General features: G+C 42.5%; 1 protein-coding gene across 5 annotated transcripts in view; it reads right to left on the bottom strand.

The window, feature by feature from the left end:
- GLI3 (GLI family zinc finger 3) overlaps positions 1–20,779 on the bottom strand; it is a 233,465-nt gene that overhangs the window by 63,106 nt on the left and 149,580 nt on the right. For all 5 annotated transcript variants that reach the window (XM_075586595.1, XM_075586592.1, XM_075586594.1 and 2 more), the window contains 3 exons: positions 17,834–18,039; positions 14,650–14,802; positions 169–370 (listed from right to left, as the gene is read on the bottom strand). In XM_075586595.1, coding sequence (XP_075442710.1) covers positions 169–370; positions 14,650–14,802; positions 17,834–18,039 — 561 coding nt within the window. The remainder of the gene's footprint in view (positions 1–168; positions 371–14,649; positions 14,803–17,833; positions 18,040–20,779) is intronic.

Below are 20,779 nucleotides of genomic sequence, written 5' to 3'. Positions count from 1 at the left end.
GTGTGCAATAATAATGTTGGAAGTCTCAAAAAAATGATTTGTTCATAACACAAACAGTAGGAAGTTCATTTGTATTTAAAAATAAATAAACCCTTTGCCAGTTTGCACAAAGAGCGTGTGGAGTGGAATAGATCTCTGGAACAGAGGCAGAAAACGGGCGATTCTTACCTTATTGCACTTGCTGACAGGTGGCCGTAAGATCCACTGGCTGAGGAGCTACTGCGCGAATTGTTGAGAATTGTGACCAGAGAGTTTGGGGATGTCCGGATCATGGTCTGAAGGTCAAAACTGTGATCAGAAAGAGGCGATATAGACAGTGTTCGCTTTCGACTTGGTCGCGCTGACAGCCTGGGACTGGGGTACCTGGCGCCTGTGAATAAAAAAAGCCCCTAAAAGTTAAAACCTATCCATGTGCTTTACTTCTGTATCGATGTATACATTACAGGAGAGTGAACAGTTAATAGCATGGAGGTGGTTGATGTCTATGGGGGGCATTGTTCTGGCAGTGGCACAATATGGCACTGTCATTTGGGTGTAGGCTCTTAATACAGACAGTTTTGAAAAGCCATATAATTTGAGAGCATCAACAGTAGTTTTGTGTGCATTAGTAATAAATGTGGGACTATTTCTCACTTCTTCCCTAACTTCTGAACGCTGCATGCAGAACACAGTCTAGAAATAAGTTGCATGGATTGCACCCCAGGGGTGGCTACATTCATGTTTTCTGAAGGTATACATGCGAATTCATGTATAAATACAAGCTGCTGTTGTTACAACGGAGCCCCTTGATTTCTACAGAGAGGCTCAAAACAGCGCGTTGTTGTGACAAGCGCCTTCACTTCCCACCTGTGATCTACTGGCTACAATTGAGGAAAATTAGGAAGAAAAATGTATCTTTCCGTGTCTTTCCTCAGGGGAGCTCGGTTTATTAATGTGCAAGCAACATAATAAATGGCTAAACAAAAGGATAAGACTTCTGTGTATTAGCCCTCTCATTTCTGGTGATTTATGAATCTGACGGCTGCGGAGACATTCGCATCATTAATTCACCACAAGCAATGAGACAGAGCTCAGGCATGAACTACCAACAAGCCCGTACCTTCCTCGGCAAATAAGTAGAGCTGAAAATAAACTCGCGTTCAGATTGAGATACAGGCTGCCCTATATTAATCACAGCTCTTTTGTGTTTTTTTTTACAGTGCCATGATTTGGACAAAATGCAGAGCCCCGTATTAAAAGAAAAAAAAAAATCTGCTCTATTCTGACAATATAGTATGCGAACCACGCAAGAAAAATAGAAAGAAAGTTATGCCATGAGTGGTAGAAGTCGTACATTACTGTACATGCTAATCTTTAACAGCACTTTATAGAGTACTAGCTGAAAGTAGCAGGAGTTGCTCGGGAATTCTAAGTAACCCAAAAAATACTGAGATTTATACATGGATAATGCAATTTTTCTTTTTCTTAATGTGAAATCCCCTGCTAAAACAACAAGTCCACCTATAATAATTTCATTGCCTCCGAAGTCCTGATGTGTTCGATCGAGAGCCTCTAATGCGTGTTTGTGGGACATTATGCTCACGTTCCAAACAATAATCCCGCTCTCTTGAAGAACTTTGGCTGCTCCTGTATTTTTGCTAATGTTACAAATTGGATTTTCAGAGTGACCAAGATTGAGTGATAGCTTGAGGGTTATATGATAGGATCATGTTATTTGTGATGTCATCAGTTATGTCATTGCTGATGCAATTTGTGATGTAATGTCGTGAATTGTTGCCAAACGTACATAAAAAAATGATCCTTGATTTCAGGAACCACCATGCATAATTTGGTTATGATATTTTAAGAGGTGTCCAAGTGCATAGCAAACAGGCAAACAACTTTCCAAAATATATAGTAGGATATCCATTGTCAACATCAGCATTGTAAAATGTTCAGGCAAAACACAAGAAAGTAACATGTCCAACATCACATGGTTTTTGTGATTAAAAATCCAACTCCGCTACATGTGGAATATTAGAGATAGTTATAGATGTGATGTACTAAAAGACGGACAGAACCCCTATAGATAGCACTCTTTTCCGATGTGAGATGATGATTGAATTAAAATTACTTTATTTATTAAACAACTTAGTTAAAACAATGGGGTTAAAACAATTATTAAATAGTACCAAGTTCTGCCAACTCTTGGAATTAGTGGTTCCAGAGAAGTGTATGAATGATGTTAATGTCCAGTGTTAGGATATTCACTGGCCCTAGTGTCCCTCATATAGAGTGATATACTAGAGATTGATATGATAGTAGGAACGGTAATTAGGACCATATATGTAGTGCCACAGTAATTGAATACTAATAGGTGTGCTAACACAATAAACCTTTACTTTGCTGCTATCTATTGCAGTCAGTAGTGTAATGTTGATTTGTGAATTGCAAATCTAGGTTGTTGTGCACCCAATGGTGTCCTCTTACACCAACAGTGGAATTGTTGGTGTATAAGTGCAAGATGGTTGTTCTGTTATAATGTGTGAACCCCGGATCTGTAGTAGCAGATCTATAGTTAACACTAGTATTCATAAATTACTGATGAAAGTAGTGGCACTGCTGAAACTCCTGTATGTTCTAATACAGAGTTATCTGCTAAGTGCTGCTCCTTGTAGGGTGAAAATACTGGTCATCTGTATAAGACCTTTCCCTAATGGGTGCAGTACTACTCCATATGTGGTGATAGACTGGCACTCCAGAGGTTAATGACTGGATAGGGTGCCGTTTGCTAGCTAAATTGTATCCTTTAAGCTCAATGCTGTAGTAGGATGATTGCATTTAGGTATCCCTTTCATTGAAATGATAGGCTGCCAGATATATATTGTGCCGTTCCTTAGATTGGCTCATGAGACCGTCAGGTCTATAATAAGCCCGTAATTGTGCAGGAGCAGAGCCACGCTGACTTTCCTAAGGTACACTGAGTCAGCGTCTGTGAGCATGGGCTCCGCGCGTGCACGTGGTGCCGACGCGCGCGTTTCGCGAATGTGCTTTGTCAAGGCTAATAATCAGAAGGTAGCCTATGTCTCCAGAAGGTATTTATACCTCTTGGTTTAAACTCATGTAACCCCAACCGGAGATAGCGCATGCGAACTGTGAGGCTGGTAAGTGTTAGAAGTTCAGGCCAGCACTATGTTTCCACAAATAAGGATTCACAAAAGGTTAATTTGAATAAAAACATCCAGTTTCTCAAGGGGCCTGAAATGTAGTACATTTCACATAATGGAAAACACTTTAAACATCATAGCTGTTTGACTCTCAGTATCATTACCAACATATTAAGTCATGCAAGTGAAATACTAAGATCTATTGCTGAAAAGCCCCACTCATGCATTATGCAATGCGTGACTAATTAATCTGGAGTTCCCTTCATTCAAAATACTAATGCAAAACTTACGGTTTGCATTTCAAATTACTTGTTTCAGGCAAATGCAGATAAATGAGACATATACGTGAACTCTAATCCCTATGCTTGTACCAATACAGCTGAACCCCGTTATAACGCGGTGCTCAGGGTCCACCCGATGTGACTGCGTTATAATCAGGATCGCGGGTAAAAATAAACGGGTGCCACGAAACAGCGCTCACCGCATGATCCCGCCTATGGTGGCGCACTCCGTTGCTCCCCTTCCAATTCTCCCCAACGCGCCCCGATCTGCTCCTCCCAGGCCTTGCGTGTCCTCCTCCGGACCGGGGTTGCCCTGCACTATGACTTCCGCTTGCCGATCAGGACCGGGGGAGTAGCCCCCGCGCCCCGGATAGTATAATGTGCATAACTGTTAACCTCTCCTGCCAGAGGGGCTGGCAACCTTGAGTGGATATCCCCTGCATTGTAACAGTACAGCAGTTCACTTCCACTCTCTCCACTCAACCTGCTTCCTTCCAATTCCTCCTCCGCTCAACTGGCCTCCTTCCACCCGCTGCTACGCTCAACCGGCCTCCTTCTACTCTATCCTCCGCTCAACCGGCCTCCTTCTACTCTATCCTCCGCTGAACCGGCCTCCTTCGACCTGCACCTCTGCTCAATTGGCCTCCTTCCATCCTCTCCTCCGCTCAACCAGCCTACTTCTACTCTCTCCTCCGCTCAACCGGCCTCCTTCCACCTGCACCTCTGCTCAACCGGCCTTCTTCCACCCTCTCCTCCGCTCAACCGGCCTCCTTCTACTCTCTCCTCCGCTCAACCGGCCTCCTTCCACCTGCACCTCTGCTCAACCGCTTCCTTCCACCCTCTCCTCCGATCAACCCCCCACCCCAGCACTCACCAGCACCCTGGATGGACGGATCCCGGTCCAGCTGCCCTCTCCTAAAGTTCTTCAGAGGTTCAGAGTGTGTGTGTGTGTGGTGTGTGTGTCCGTCCGTCTCTGTGTATGTGTGCCCGTTAACAATAAAGCATTAAATATTTGTGTGTATATATATATATATATATATATATATATATATATATATATATATATAAAAATTAACTGCTTTTTAAAAACGGGACCCACGCTCAGACCGCGTTATAAGCAGATGCGCGTTATAGCAGATCATGCTATAACGGGGTTGAGCTGTATTTACTTTTTTTTTTTTAAATATTATCTTACAAATGCAAGCTAAAAGATTCTGCTATGCTTTAACTATTCATGTTAAATCTGGGTATTACACTATTTATACACATTTCTCACTGGTATTTAACACTGATACTTCTATTATGATTATTATTTCATACACAAATAAAGTTTGATGTTACTATAATAAAAACTCTACTTAGTTAAACATTTGTACATGACATTTTTTTTCAAGTGAGTAAACTGAGCCTCCATCTTAGAAATGATCAGCCTTACATGTGATTTATAATTCATAGAGACAAATTATTCCGTTTTGCTAAATCAATTGTCAGACGCAAACATTAGGTTCATATTTGTATCTCTTATTCAAGTTGAGGATATGAAATGACACAACAGCAAAAAATGTAACCCCTTGTGTCATGTAACCCCTTTAAAGTGTTCCTGCGACAGAAGAGATTAACACAATTTATCCAGTGTGGATACAATTTTTCTGCTGTTTAAATACACCCTTTGGCTCTCATTATAAACACTAACACTCCCGGATTTATTTTATGCCCAGAGATGATTATCTGTGCAAAATGTTTTTCCAGTTAGGCTAGCGGCTGCCTGAAAAAGAAAATCGCTCTCCCTATGCTGATCACTTCTGTGGGATTTGAGCTACACACTGCAAAACGTACACTGAACGAAAGCTCTTCATGTAAAATGTATGTCCTGAGTATAAGCCATATGGGTTCCGAAGGACATCATTTCAAAAAGGGTCTGAAAATGCTAGTCTCCTTTAAGCAATGCAGGTTACGTTCGCCTAACAGATATCTGTGCTGAATATGATTCATCCAAAATGTTACAAATGCATTGGAGGTAATTGTTTCCTTCAGTGAGATTACTATTTTTGGTGAATCTTTTTGGCAACAACTAGCATTTCTGATCAGGTAAAAGTATTTGGGAATACTCGGATTTCTCATGACAAGCACTCCTGTGATCGCAGTCAGTGGTCAAATCAACATTGTTGAGGCACCTTTTCATATATGTTTCGATTCATCACTTTATTTTATACTTTACTAGCTGATATACCCGGCGTTGCCCGGAGGCAGGGGGGGGGCGTGAAAGGCAGAGGGGGGGCGTGAAAGGCAGGGGGGGTGGCGTGAAAGGCAGGGGGGTGGCGTGAAAGGCAGGGGGGGTGGCATGAAAGGCAGGGGGGGTGGCGTGAAAGGCAGGGGGGTGGCGTGAAAGGCAGGGGGGGGTGGCGTGAAAGGCAGGGGGGGTGGCGTGAAAGGCAGGGGGGGTGGAGTGAAAGGCAGGGGGGGGGTGGCGTGAAAGGCAGGGGGGGGGTGGCGTGAAAGGCAGGGGGGGTGGCGTGAAAGGCAGGGGGGGGGTGGCGTGAAAGGCAGGGGGGGTTGCGTGAAAGGCAGGGGGGGGTGGCGTGAAAGGCAGGGGGGGGTGGCGTGAAAGGCACACACACACGGCAGCCAGAGGGTTAAAAGTCATCCGAGGCTCCGCCCCGTGACGTAACCTAATGACGTTCCACGCCCCGGGGTCCTCCTGACGTAACCGCCTTTCGGTGTGTGTTTGTGAACCGAGCGCGACAACCGGCGAGCGGCGTCGGGAGGGGGAAAGGCCGGAGAGGAGACCGCGCGGGGAGAGCGTACCTGTACGTGTGTGTACGTGCCGTGCGTCAGGCGGCGCGTGCGCGCGCAGGGGGTATTAGAGAGAGGGAGGGGGGAGCCGGGCACCGGGAGAGAGTGGAGCTGCGCGAAGGTGAGACCGGGGGTCAGGGAGGCACTCCGGGGGGGGAGGCTGTGACACCTACCTCTACTTCCGGGCGCCGCCATCTTCTCACTCGGCGCCGTGAGGGAGGAAGGGGGTTCTTCCGGGCGCCGCCATCTTAGGCGCCGCGAGGGAGGAAGGGGGTCCTTCCGGGCGCCGCCATCTTAGGCGCCGCGAGGTAGCCTGCCTGGCCACTGCCTGTTCCCCCGCCGGGGATGGAGATGAGCGGAGCGCCGGGAGGGAGAGGTGAGCGGAGGGAGGGAGAGGTGAGCGGAGGGAGGGAGAGGTGAGCGGAGGGAGGGGAGAGGTGAGTGGAGGGAGGGGAGAGATGAGCGGAGGGAGGGGAGAGATGAGCGCCGGGAGGGGAGAGATGAGCGCCGGAGAGGTGTGTGTGTGTGTGTGTGTGTGTGGCGCCGAGGGGGAAGAGAGTGGCAGTTGGGTGACGTCAGACCCACCAATCTGATTGGCCAGAGGCTGAGGACCAATCAGATTCACCGCAGCTAGTACCAACCATTCGATTTTATATATTAAGATCAGCACGGGAGTGACTTCTCTATACACTGTGTAATGTAATAAAATGAATGCTTCAGTGTTATTTTTATCATGAGACCATTAATCAGGTTGGGGAGACAATGGAGGTTTTAACTATAAAAAATTGGAGTGGTCCAGGGGGGGTTATAATTTGAATGATTTAGACATCTAGATTTCTATATTTGTTTCCGACAGCGTTATTTGTTGGGGTCGCAAAATAAAGGACAAAATAGTATTATAAAAAATAAAATAAAAAAACTGAGAATTTCTTTGAATGAGAAGTAATGTTCTTCCTTGTGCGGTACGATGATAGAGAAGTACAAGAGTCGTATAAATATATATATATATATATAGTTGCAGCAATTATATATATTGTACACCGTTTTTCCTGTTGCATTTTGGGTTTTTTTCCACACAAGAGACATACAGATGTAGCAAGACTTACTATCGCGGGCTCTGTGGATGAACAACCAAACGTTTGAGGCGCATGGGGCAGTGCCTGTTGCGATGGGGCTGCGGGGGTCAATGCTTCTGAATGGGACACCCCATAGTGTTAATCCTTTGGTGTCAAAATAATCGCTGTCAGCTCACCGCACGTGGCAGTGGCACCGAAGACAATAAGCTTTGCTACATTTGTAATGAACCCCGGGACGACAGACAATGAACTATCTCAATCATAGAGTGTGGGCCAATAGGAAACCGTGACATCATCCCTTGCGGCTTCCTATTGGCCTGCGTGACCAGGACATGTGAACAGCACCGAGATACCAGCACCTACAACAGAGGTGAGATCTCGGGAAGCAGGTGGTCCACGAAGCTGAAATTAATGGGATTCAGCTAGAGACCCCTGCATCTATCCCATTAAAAAAAAAATCAAAAACGCTGTGCTTGCATTCCTCCTTTAAAGTTGCAATTAATAATAAAAAAACAAATAAAAAAAACTTACACCCATAGCAGACAGGCCCAAGTGCTTTGAGATTTTCATTTTTGTTCATGAAAGTAATATCCCAGCGTGAAGTATGGAATATTTATTTCAGCAACTGCAGCAAGACTTTCTTATTAGTTCACAATGCCTTATACAGATATTATCCTCAATAGCTTTGCAGTTCAGAGAAAGAACAGAAGCTAACTTATTTTCATGCTTTTGCAGCAAATGTATATGTGTAAAGGAAGGAGTGATCTAATTAAAGTAAGTGAAGCATTTGAATGGAAGACACTTAATGGTAGGGTTCATATGTTGAAGATGGGTAGACAACCACTTTCCTTACAAAAAAATGTCTTGGCAGAATAATTATGGTTAACTAAAAAAGCACTCAGCTTGTAAGCATGTAGGAAATCAAATTTGAAAGGTTGTGTATATATAATAAGCACAGAAGTAACAATTTTTTCAACTTTCTTATATCATTTTTTATTTAATAATGTTGATAAGAGAAAAGTTAGGGAAACTAGAAGATTTCCCATTTTGCGCCTTCTTTAAACTATTTAGGTTATTGTTGTATGTGTTTTGCAAGATATATATAGATATATATACCTGTTGTTTCTTGAAGTCATTGGCCCGTATTTATTAAGCAGACAAAGGAAACCTTCTGGCACAGGAACACACCTCACTGACCATTGATTTGCATGAGCTGTAAGATGTTTTCCAGCGCAGAAAACTGTTTAGTAAATATGGGCCACATAGATTTGTGCATAATAGATGCTGAAATGTGGATATTAATTCACAACTTTAGAATTTTCCTTTTCTGCTTGATTTGCGTCAAAAGTAAGCATCTTGTTAATCAAGCTAATTATTTTTGATGCCTATCGTTAGTCAGAGAAGTGTATACTTAAGTCAGAGTTGGTGGCTATTTCTGGCACACTTAAAAGTGGCATTCCCGCCTCGGACCATCGTGAACAGAAGTGAATTAATTATCTTACTGGAGAACCACTAAAGTTAAGAAAACACTTATTTGACAAACACTTCAACATTCAACGGTCCCCAAAGAAACTAATTTCCCAAAAAATAAAGGTGGACAAACATTTTCTATTTGAAAGACTTGTTTCAGGCAGCCAATAAGAAACGTACAACGCAAAAGAGGAGAAAGACTATGGCATGTTAAAAATACCTACCTGAGGCTCAGATCCACAAAGCTCCGGTAACTCAGGGGTCATAACGTCATGTTATCAAAATCAGTAACAGACGTCATGGTTCCTGAGGTTAACACCAACCTACATAGCTAATTATATGCAAAAACAACGCGCGAGCTATCTCATTAGCATAGGCTTAATGGCATGTTAAGTAGCACTGCCTTGTGCTCGTTTCAAATATGGCTCACACACACACACACACACACACACTTTGGAATGTACTTCACGGCTTGACCCTTAAAGCAAGTAACAAAGCCTTCAACAGAAGCAGGCATGATGAAGTCCAGCCACTGCTTTATTAAGAGCTTCTGAGAACTTTGCAAACTTAGAGCAAATACATTGCTGATCCGCTCAGAACTAAAAGATGCTGCAATAGAACAACAACGAAAAACACATGCCTTTATGTGCACTGTCATATATTATTGTTTCCTCTGCTATTTTTACAGTGATGAATGATAGGCTATTCAAAGCTCTTCTTAACGACAATTAATTTACTCCCTACCCCGGACCAGCTCGGATTGTTTTAATTGCTTTCTACACACTAAAAGAGTAACTTCATCCTCTGTCTAGATGAAAACATCAATTTACCTGACTAAACACATTCCCGTCAAATGAGGAAGGGAAGATTGTGTGACCTCCCTTTGCTTCTCTTCATTTTTAAACACCCGTTATTGTTTAAAATAACTCATTTGCATAACTTCCCTCTGTAACGGGAATTTCATGGATTGTAAACTTCAGTTGATTTATTACAAAAAAATGACCCGCAAAAGGGTTTTGTAGATTATAATTTCAAAAATAGTGCTGCTTCACCACCAATGCTTTTTTGTTAGGCTTTTTAATGTAATGTACTGTAGCAAAAATAAAGAGAGAAAAAAAAGTGAAGGAAAAAGTAATTAAAAAGTGTGAGCACATTCACATCTCAGACAGGTCTACCCTGCTTTTCACCATTATCTCTCAGCATACAGAGCTTCCACTGCCGCTAGGGATTCTGGGTAATGACAGGCAAATGAGCACTCACAGTTTGCCCCCTTTTGCCAACTCGTTTATTTACTTCTTCTTTACGGGATGGGAACCAGTTCCCGAGATACTTACTGGTCAAGTTACTGGGTTTAACCTCCAAACTACGGGCCAATATATAGCTGCAATGTCATCGGTTGCGGCTCCTTATTGGAGGGCCATTTAAATCTCCTCCCCCCCCACCCTCACAAAACCAGAAAGTGATCACGGTAACTCTTCCGGCAAGTATCTCATGAACGGGGATTCCGAGAGCTAAAGATAGCGCAGTTTAGTACCGGGATACCCTTGTTTCCATCTGTTAAGAAGCAAAATCTCCAAAAATCAACGGAAACCGTTATATCACTTATTTAATGCTATTTTTATATGACTTCTAAGTAAAATCTTAAAAAGCTTTCAATTCATGATTTAAAAAAAAAAGGGCTTTAAAGTAAGAAAAACAACCATTTTAAAGATGAATAACATTGTTACTAAACTAACCTTCATGTTTCGTTCCTGAAAGGAAATGCATACTAAAAGTTCAAATATACATTTTCTCACCCACAGATATAATAACAGATGAGAGAAAACAAGAAGGGGGGTGGGGAGGGGAGAGAAAGCTTTTTGGCTGGACATTTGATTCCTGTCTGCTACAGTCTGGCATTCTTTGTCTGCCTTGTAGAATAGTTTAGTCTAACATTTTATTCAATAATCCGTTCTTTAATGAGCTTCCTAGGAAGTTGGACCCTTTAAGTATAAGCATTTTACAGACGCTGCATTAAAACAAATAGTAGACCAGTTTACTTGTACTCCTGTGGTCAGTAAAATACATCTTCATTGATCTCTCCTCGTCTACACAACTGCTTTGATACATAAGAACAGAACAGCTTTGGGCAACTCCAATTTAGAAATAAAGTATTAAACTACTGTTCTTGATGGTTCAGATAACACTCCATCAATGAAAATGCTGTATATTATTTTATGTCTCATTTGAATAACGTTGATATGATGATCCTGACGGCTGCACATCACAAGTTTGAACTGGGTAATTAGTTGAATACTTAACAAAAAATAACCACTTAATTAAAGAATTAACAATCACTGATTTCCTGCTTTGAGCAGTAGTCCATGCTGCTCAATATATATAGATATCCAGTGTTCGACAAACCTATACATTTGCACGCCCCGGGCACAATTTTTTTTTTGGGGGGGGGGGGGGGGGGCGCGAGGCGCTTTCAGAGGTCCCGCGCTCTTCCCCAAAGCATTTCAATTAAATGCCGAGGGAATGTGCGCGAAGCCTCTGTACAGTAGGTCCCATACCTGTTCTCCGACGGCTTCTGGCAATGTGTGGCCATGGCAACACAGACTCAAATGACACCGTCGGTAACGCAAAGTCACATGAAACCATAAAACACTGGCGAACAGTTATAGTGTTACAGCACTGCGCAATTTAATTAAAAGAAAATGATTGCAGATTTGAAGCAGGGGGTCTCTGGAGCTGAACCCCATTCATTTCAGCTCCGGGACACCCTGCTTTCGGAGATACTTACCTCCAAAGGGATGCCGGTATCTCTGTGGAGTTTAAATGTCCAGGTCATGTGGGGCCAATAGGAAGCCACAAGGGATGACATCATGGCTTCCTATTGGCCCGAGGGACATTTAAATGCCACCATTATGTTAGACGCATACGTTCCCTGGCTGCAGATACTGGCGCCCATTACGGAGGTAAGTATCTCAGGAAGCAGGGGTTCCCTGGAGCTGAAATGAACGCAGATCAGCTCCGGAGACCCCATGCTTCAATCCTGTAATAAAAATATGTCAAAATGGCGCTGTGCTATACGTTTTGCTGCTTTAAGAAGCTAAGTTACAAACCAGTTTTTAAGAATACTGAAACCTACTCGAAGTTTCACAACATGAAATGTGTTAAATGGCATCATGTTACTGTTATACTCATATGTTTTCTCTCTCGGGCCTGTATTCAATATGCTACATCGCCGTCTTCTTCCTCTAAACAATTTCAGCTCCGTTTGAATGAATGGAGCCAAGATCTGTCCAAGCAAGGAAGACGGCTTCACAGCAGATTGAATAGGGGGCTTTAAAGCATTCTGTAATATCAATGATGTTGTAAGCCATCTTATACGCTTTTATAAGCTTTGTTTGTGGATTTGTTAAGCATGTATTATTTTACGCTGCACTGGTTTTTATATGTGAGCTGTGCTATATAAAAACAGGAAAATAAAGACTACAAACATTTCCTAATGCAGTACATATCTGTAATGATGCCAGATTCGCCATTGCTTTAGCCAAAAGAATTGATGATTAAACACTACATTTCCTAGTGCTTCTCCCATGCTACTCAGAAGTATGATAAATGTCTTAGCTGGAAATGTCTAATAATAAGAGGACAAGAAAGCATATTTTGAACATTTCCCCAGTCTTACTTTGATGTTCTTACAGGGTTCGCTCCTGGAGCTGCTTGACTTTGGATTCACTCCCAGAAAGCAACCAGGCAAAGGGATAATACAAACTATATGATAACTTATTTCCTGCGTGTATTTTAGGGGACATAATTCCAGTCAACAAAGAAGTTGATTTACCAAGCGTGCTTTAAATACCTCAGTTGCTAAAATGACACAATTTAGGTCATTAATGCTGCATGATTTTTTATTCATATTTTACAGAATTGGCTGCAATGTTTTGTCTTAACTGTACCAGTTCAGCAACTTGTTTATAAGTATAGATGCAACAGAGAAGTGACTCAAATTTAACCACTGAGGTGGCTGTCTCACACATAACATATTAAACAACCCCATAGGATTCCTATTCCCAATGTGCTTACCCGTGATCTAGTATTGGTGTAACAGTTGTTTAGTTTGATAATGGCAATTTTCATAACTTATAGATAATAATAACTTTATTTCAAAAAGTGCTTTTCTCCTAATGGAACTCAACGCTTCACAATTACAATACAGTGCTGTACACGGCGTATAGGATTTCTACAGACACAATCCCTACCCAGATGAGTTTACAATCTATGATTTTAGTGCCTGAGGCTCAGGGAGATAAGGTGACTTGACTAAGGCTTGTTATATAGTCCTCACTGCTGTGCGTTAGATGGGTCTTTTGTCAAATTAAAGTGCCCTTTTAATTCATTTTTGATTCTGGGTCCTTCCTGCTCCGTTTTTACTAGTGCGCTTTTGTCCTCCATTCACTCCTGTTATACTACATATTGGAAGCTGCACAGCCTGCCTACCACTCCTAGGATCGTGAGTATTGTTTATGTTCAGGGGATCCTGCCAATGAGACTGATGGTGGGTGGGCATGTACCATCTACCACCTGTCTTCAGGAGGATAGTACCCATACTATTGGATATTAAGTACTAATATCATTACTCATTCCTTATACCTTGGCTTAGTGGTTTGGCTTACTTCATTTTGTTATACCTGCATTGGAGCGCTTTAGCCTATTTTTTCTATCCAATTACAATACAGTGCTGTACACGGCGTATAGGATTTCTACAGACACAATCCCTACCCGGATGAGTTTACAATCTATGATTTTAGTGCCTGAGGCTCAGGGAGATAAGGTGACTTGACTAAGGCTTGTTTTATAGTCCACACTGCTGTGCGTGCAGGCGCGCGCCCAGCGTTGCATGTGACGTGTGTGTTTAGTTGTTAGGGTACAAGCGGTGGCGCCCCAGTACCTTCTACAGCGCATGCCGAGGCGTGCTCTGTGCGTTCAAGCTTCGCCCCCCCCTGTCAGTCCGGTCCCAGTTACTACCCTGTCGCAAACATTTCCCCAGCGGTGCGCGACAGGCTTTCAGCGAGACAGGGGAATTTGAGCTCAGAGTTTGCGACAAAGGCGTGGCCACACCCCCGCCAGCGGTTCAGCCAATGAGGACGAACCAGCCGTGCGAGGGCATGGCCACACCCCTGCAAACCCACCACCACGCCCCCTCCCATCGCAAACGATCCCTCTCTCCCAGGACCGCAGATCGCGGTGCAGCGCTGTGCACGCGCCGCCCACCCCGCCGGGCGCGCGTGCTACAGTGCTGACTGGGACCGCAGCCTAAGGGGGCGTGACTCTGACATCACAGCGTTAGGCCGTGCTGTGATTGGTTCGCGGCGTGGCAGCAGCGCGAAAATACAATTTTATTGTATTTTCCCTGGTCTGCCGCGCCACCGCTCACAGCCGTGCGTGCGCGCGTCTCGGCTGTATTAACGTCAGCCTCCCACAGTCAATTGTAATTGACGCGCACGCACGGGAGCGCAACAGCGCGCTCTATATTACAGGCCTAAGGTTACAAGGTGTGACACCAGAATTTGAGCCAGATTCCCCTCCTGCAAACTCAGTGTCATTGTTTACAGTGCCTTTACGCACTGAGCCTCTCCTTCAGCCCACCCCTGTCATAATATTACGTGCACGGCATCATGTACACATCTTAATAACTATACATTTTGGGGTAGGAAAAAAGTAGCTTGATATTTACAAAATCTAAGGCCACAGCAGTTATAAAAACTGTCCTACTTATAAGAGTGACATTATTATGTTCAACGGGGAATAAAAATGCCTGTTACTCCCACTCATAAATCTCTGTGTAACTGAGGAGTTTAAATGCTTGAATGCTTACAAGGATCTCTTACTTACTCTCCATGGCATGAAGATACTCCATATGAAGGGCACTAGCCCCAGCACCAGCAGTTGCAGGTGAAGGAAGGAGGTCAGCATATGGGCTGCGCTGTCCTGTCAACAGAGCCATCTGGTGGTAATATTCAGCAGGGCTAACTCCAGCATGCGGCACTGGAAAGAACAAGATTTAGGAGTATGATTACATTGCTGGTATAAATACTTGCTTGTAGGCTCCAATTTGCTACATGTATGATGTCACTAATGGCCAGACAAGAGGATCCAAATACAGGGCTGGGAATATAGATAGATGGCCCAATGACCATCTTTCAGAAATAGTGTTGTCGCTCAGTGTAAGAACAGGGAGGATTTTGTTTTTTAATGATTTAAGAACATTTGTGCTAAGTGTGCTACAATAGTAAAAAGGCATGGTTATTTTTTCCAAACATGCCGAAAATACATAATTGATTAACAATTCTGACAACAATGTCTGGATGTAAGAACATGTATAAACATCAGGGTTTGCTTAAAAAAAGACAAAGCAGCTGAACTTGTTAGGACATGCAGTGGAGTCAAAGTGGAAGTTAACATTTAAGTTCCATCCATCTGCCTATCTATAAGCTCTTCATGTATGTAAATTATTGCTCATTTTTTTCATTCTTGAGTATTTTATTGATCACTTACCAATCAACCAAGAAAATCGGCAGGTTATACCACTTTGGTTTTATATAACAATAGAAGTGTGTTCCTCTCTCCACAATACGTTAATGCGAACAAAATTAGTGAAGATGCCATCAATACTAGGGTAGATGTTCTTTTTATAGGATTAGTAGTGTCATTCACAATCCTAACTGGCTCGAGAAATGTTGGGTGAAAGACGCTCGCAAGTGAATTCATGCAGGTTCAGGTCAGAAATGCATGATGCAGGTTTCATGTTTAGACAAAGTGAAAGCGGGCAAAATTCTTTAGACATTTGACCATCTTTAAACCACTCTGCACCATCTTATATAATTCGGTGTCTAACAGATAAGCTGATCTAACATGCCCCTTTCTGTTGTGAGGCCTTTTCCTCATGCCAAGTCGAACAGATCTTCTCCAGAAGTGGCTCCGTGGCATATTGAATAGGGCCCAGTGTGTTGCAGTTGTTGATTCATTTTATATATTTAAAATTAACTGTATATTGCCATTTGCCAGACCAGGTTTTTGGGTCAATCAATTAACGTCTTATTCTACACAAATGCAAATGAAACATATATGCCTGTGTTTGAAAATGCATTGGTTATTTTGGTGTACAACACAAGACTAAAGAATGAAGTCACAGAAGGAGTTGTTGTACTATTGCTACAATTAGTGGTGGTGATTTTTAAAGATATTTGCATTCACTGGTCTATTTTTTTTAAACCCAGACTGCAGGTTCATGTCCCAGAGAAATGCACTCAATATATTCAACCTTCTGCATTTTAAAGAGACGTGTGTTATACTGGAGTTTTTAAGTACCGTGTCCTTTATAATTAACTTTTTGGGAAATTGGGGCAATTGCAAAAGTGAAATAAAGAATTTAAAAGAGTGGATACATCTATATTCTGAATGTTGATTTAGCATCACAACTTTGAAAAATACACCAATATTTATTGGCCTATTTGTGCAACACAAGTGCAATGGTTCAATTAATAATTGAAAATACAATCCCACGTAGTCCTAAAATCCTTTCAGTACTATTGCCTTGACTTTTTTTTTAATTTATTCCGATCACGTCATTGAGAGATTATACCTTAGTTGTGTATTTTGGACAAATATTATGGTGATTTAATATTTCTGGTGATTCTGATTTTGTAAACTCAGCTGTGATATTTCTTAATGTGCCATTAGCGTACAAAGGTATCAAATTATAACATGTGTTACAAATAGCAGATATGGTGTTAGTTACTGTACATTGAGTGTTTTAGTTTAACTGCGGCTCAAATATATATTTCTGCTTTGGATTGTACAGTAAAAAGTGGGAGTAATTAGCATTTCCACTTTCCTTGTAAGGAGTAAGCCAGGAAATATTTGTCTCGCATAGAAGTTCACCAAACTCTTCAATTACTGATGCTGTGCAAAGACCGTAAGGAAGACTGAAAGATTGCTAGATAAGTCGGTGGATGGAAGTCTTTGAAATCAATTGCTGAATTTCTTGCGTGGGTGATCTAAGAAACTGTACCATACAAGATTTGATAGAAAAAAAGGCACTGTCTCATTTACAAGCATTCTTCTTCAATGAAAAAAAGCCACAGCAAAGCATTGTTATGGAGTCATTTTAGCTTGGTCTCCGAACTTTCAAAGAAGAGTCCCATTTTAGTGGTTTCCAGCATTTCAGGACACAGCGTCTGATAAAATTAAATGTGGCTTGCATTTAAAAAAAGGCAGATAATCCCATGAATATCTTTTTATTTAATTCGTTTAGAACAGTCTCTGTTCAAAACATACAGAATATTATTTTGATATTGTGTCAATGGGAGGGTGGTGTAGAGGGGGGGGGTTTGCCAAAGTTTAATCAGTGTCTTTTCCTTGTCAGTTTTGTTGTGATGCCTCCTCGGAGTAATGTATGTGCCAATACTGTAATAAAGGTATGGTGGGGAAAGCAGTGCTAGGCAAAGTGAGAGACACAAGACCTTATTCAATAAACCCTGGAGCAGATCGCAAAAACTCCCACTGACTTACTCGATAAGCCCCCCACTGTTATTACTTCACTCAGTGTGACTGTACCTGACTGAGCCGTAAATACTGAAGCAAGTTTTGGACCATGATTAATTGTGCCTATATGTTCAGTGTTCAAAGAAAAATAACAGAAAACTTGTATGTTCATCGAGGTGTCAGTTTTGTGTCTTAGATTCATATAAGTCATAGAGATTACCAACTTTAGTCTGTTAGGGAAATAAACAAGGGCAAAATAGGTTAAGTGGCACGCCAATGGACTTGGTGAAAAAGTGTACAAATGTAATAAAAAATCTACATTCCGGTCTTGATTTTGGACCTTTTACAAGATATTGAAAAGTGTCCAATATCAGGACCCAAACTCAGATTTTGTATTAAATGTGTACCCTTTGTCAGTACATACAGTATCATATACACCTGGACATTTGTATGTTCACCAAAATACTTTTAAAGGAAGAGGCTGTGTTAGACCAGTACAGAACAAAATAAGTTCCAACCATGGGAAACCCACCATCGGTAGGGCTAAGTCCACGCGCTGCCGAGATCATGGAGAGCGAGGGGCTGCTATGTAGTGATCTGATGTAGTCCATGTAGGGGTTGATGTAAGGATGGGGTGGGCTGAACGGGGAGTCTGATGCCGATGCGTGGTTTCTGTGTGGAGAAATCCTGATGAACGGAAGATCCGGGTAAGTCGGGCTACTTGCTAATGCAGAAGGCCTATAAAACAAAAACAAAATCAATCAAATATTAGAAAAAACTAAATGAGCATAGAAATTGAAATGATTCTGCACGCAGATATTATTGACTATTGTGCAAAACAAGAAGACAATGTTGCACTTGCTTTTACAGATTAACATATTCTGCATGTTGAAGAAAATAAATATGTTGCGAATTTGTATAAACATTTCTTTTATTGATGTACACTTTTAACACTCTAAGAACTCGGGCATGGTGCCTCGGGCCGCGCTGATCCGCGCTCCTGCTCTACTGGAGCTTTTTTGTGTCCTGGCAGGCGAGGCAGTGAGTGCGCTTTGGGGGCGGCGCGGAGGCGGGGCGAAGGCGGAACGGAGGTGTGGTGGGAGGCGGATCTAGTCCCTCGCTCCCATTGGATGTGAGCGGTCACGTGACCGCTCCTCCGCTCCCCTGAGAGGCAAATTTTAAATTTGCCTGTCTCTCCAAAATATCTGAGCCTCCGCACGCATGCGGAAGCGGCTGCTAAAGCCGCGCTGATGACAGATGCAGGGGGTAAGTGCATCTGCTCAGCCGGCTCAGCAAGGCTCACCTTACTATGTCCCAGGCCTAAGGCTGTGTCCATAGTGCAGGAGGCGGCGCGAGCTACATAGCTTGCATTGAAACAAACACTAGGACGCCAATGCATATGCGCATAGTGCGCGCTAGCTCGTGCACATGCACTACAGGGAGAACGGCGCTTCACAATACAAACAAGTTTGTATTTGAGGCGCGACGCCTGGAGGAAGAAGTGTGGAAGCTAGCGCGTTCTACTATGGACGCGGCCTTACCTAGTATATACTATAGTATAATATTTACTCTGTAATGTTTAATGCATTAGCGCTCTGCTTGAGTGATTTATGTTTATGGGAAGGTAAAAAATACAAGTCATGTCCATTTATACAAAAGAATCGTTTTACTGCATAATGATTTACTGCATATTGAAAGATTTATATGGCACAAAAGGACAAATATTTATATTATCTTTTGAACTCCTTTATTTACTATGTACAGCAGAGACTGCGACTATTCTAACACAAACCAGTGGCAATTGCCAAAAAGACCACGGTACACCCAGGATACATGCCTTAAACTAGCCCCAGCATTTCCGCATTGATTAATGGCCCATCAGATTAACAGCGGGGGTACCTGGCAGTCCCATTCAAACTGAATGGGACTGCTAGGGACCCCTGCTGTGTTAATCCTATGGGTCATTAATCAATGCAGAAATGCCTTAAACTTGCCTTAAACAAGCCCCTTTTATAAGGATTGCACCTTTAAAGCAGCGGTTCAAGCAATATCCTACATGTGTGTTTTTTTAAATAAATCAGTTATGTACTATGAGAAAATACTTGTAGCAATTAAAATGTAGGAAGCATTTCTAAAGTGACAGCCCCTTCCCCTTCTGATAGGCCCTGGCTCTTGAGCTCCGCCCTATCTATCTAGCAGTGCACCAATTGTATCTATTAACTGCCCAGTCAATCATATTCCAGGAACTATATTGCCACAAAGCTGTGCAAGAACTGAATTAAATAACCCGGAGCAAGCAATTGATTTCAGGAGAACGGATCGATCTGCAGTTTAGCTAATCACTTGCAAGTGTGCAGATTATATTTATGCACAAATTGAATGGGAAAAAAAAATATATATTTTTTTTTTAAACGGCAGCTTGAACTGCAGCTTTAAGGCACTAGCCTCAAAAGTCATCAACCATTTTTCGGTCCCAATGTCAATTATGTGTGGCTTTGGGCAAGTTCCTTTACTTCCTAGACTTTGTCACACCAAGTTACATTTGGACTCACAATTCTTAGTGGCAGAACTCAATTTATAGAACAGTTCCAATGTGCGGGGAAACAGTTTTAGGGCGAGGAGAATCCTGCTTGTGCAGCCAACACAACATAGACAAATTCCTCAAAATTCAGGTCTCCTCTAGGACACAGGTACAAAGAAAGTATAGCGCTACTCACAAATTGACAGGTGATGAAAGGTCAATATGGGACATGAAACGTTGTTTCTCCTCTGTTCTTGGCCGTTACAATAAATGAAGAATTGCATGGTGGACTTGAGTAGAGCTCTACTTGTACCTCTGTCCTAGAGGAGGCCTACATTGTGACGAATTTGTTAGAACTCTATTTATAACTTTTTCTATGAATAGCGTTGAGTCAGTCGACATGACTACTAAACAGAAATGATTAATATTTGTACCACTGTGTCCTGCTAGCGATGCTCATTAAAGTTAATGAATGATAATAAATTGGTGGGTCTTTCTATAGTAGGGTTGTTCAACCTATGTTCTGCAGTACAGATAGAGTTTCCAATAGCATCGATATGCTGGACAGAGCTTGTTGGGAGTAAATAGAAATACAATCTTTACTTGACCTCTATGAAGTATGCACCTAGGTTTCCCTTCAGTTCTTGAAAGCAGGATACTAATGCATAAAGGAGCAAGCCAAGCATAGTTTTTTTTTTGGGGGGGGTAACATTTATTTTTATTTTGTAACATAGACAGAAGCAGGGGGTCTTCGGAGCTGAACCCCATTCACTTCAGCTCCGGGATCCCCTGCTTCCCGAGATACTTACCTCCAAAGTGGGTTCCGTTATCTCGGCAAAGTTTAAAACTCCAGAGTCACACGGGCCAATGGGAAGCTGAACCTGATGACATCACGGCTTCCTATTGGCACGTAGGACGTGGGAGCCTTGAATCTCTGCCATTACGTGATCCCTGCTA

The sequence above is a fragment of the Ascaphus truei genome, chromosome 2, assembly GCF_040206685.1.
Source record: "Ascaphus truei isolate aAscTru1 chromosome 2, aAscTru1.hap1, whole genome shotgun sequence".
Classification (NCBI taxonomy): domain Eukaryota; kingdom Metazoa; phylum Chordata; class Amphibia; order Anura; family Ascaphidae; genus Ascaphus; species Ascaphus truei.
Note: the sequence above shows the minus strand (reverse complement) of the source record. Positions and strands in the feature narration are given on the sequence as shown.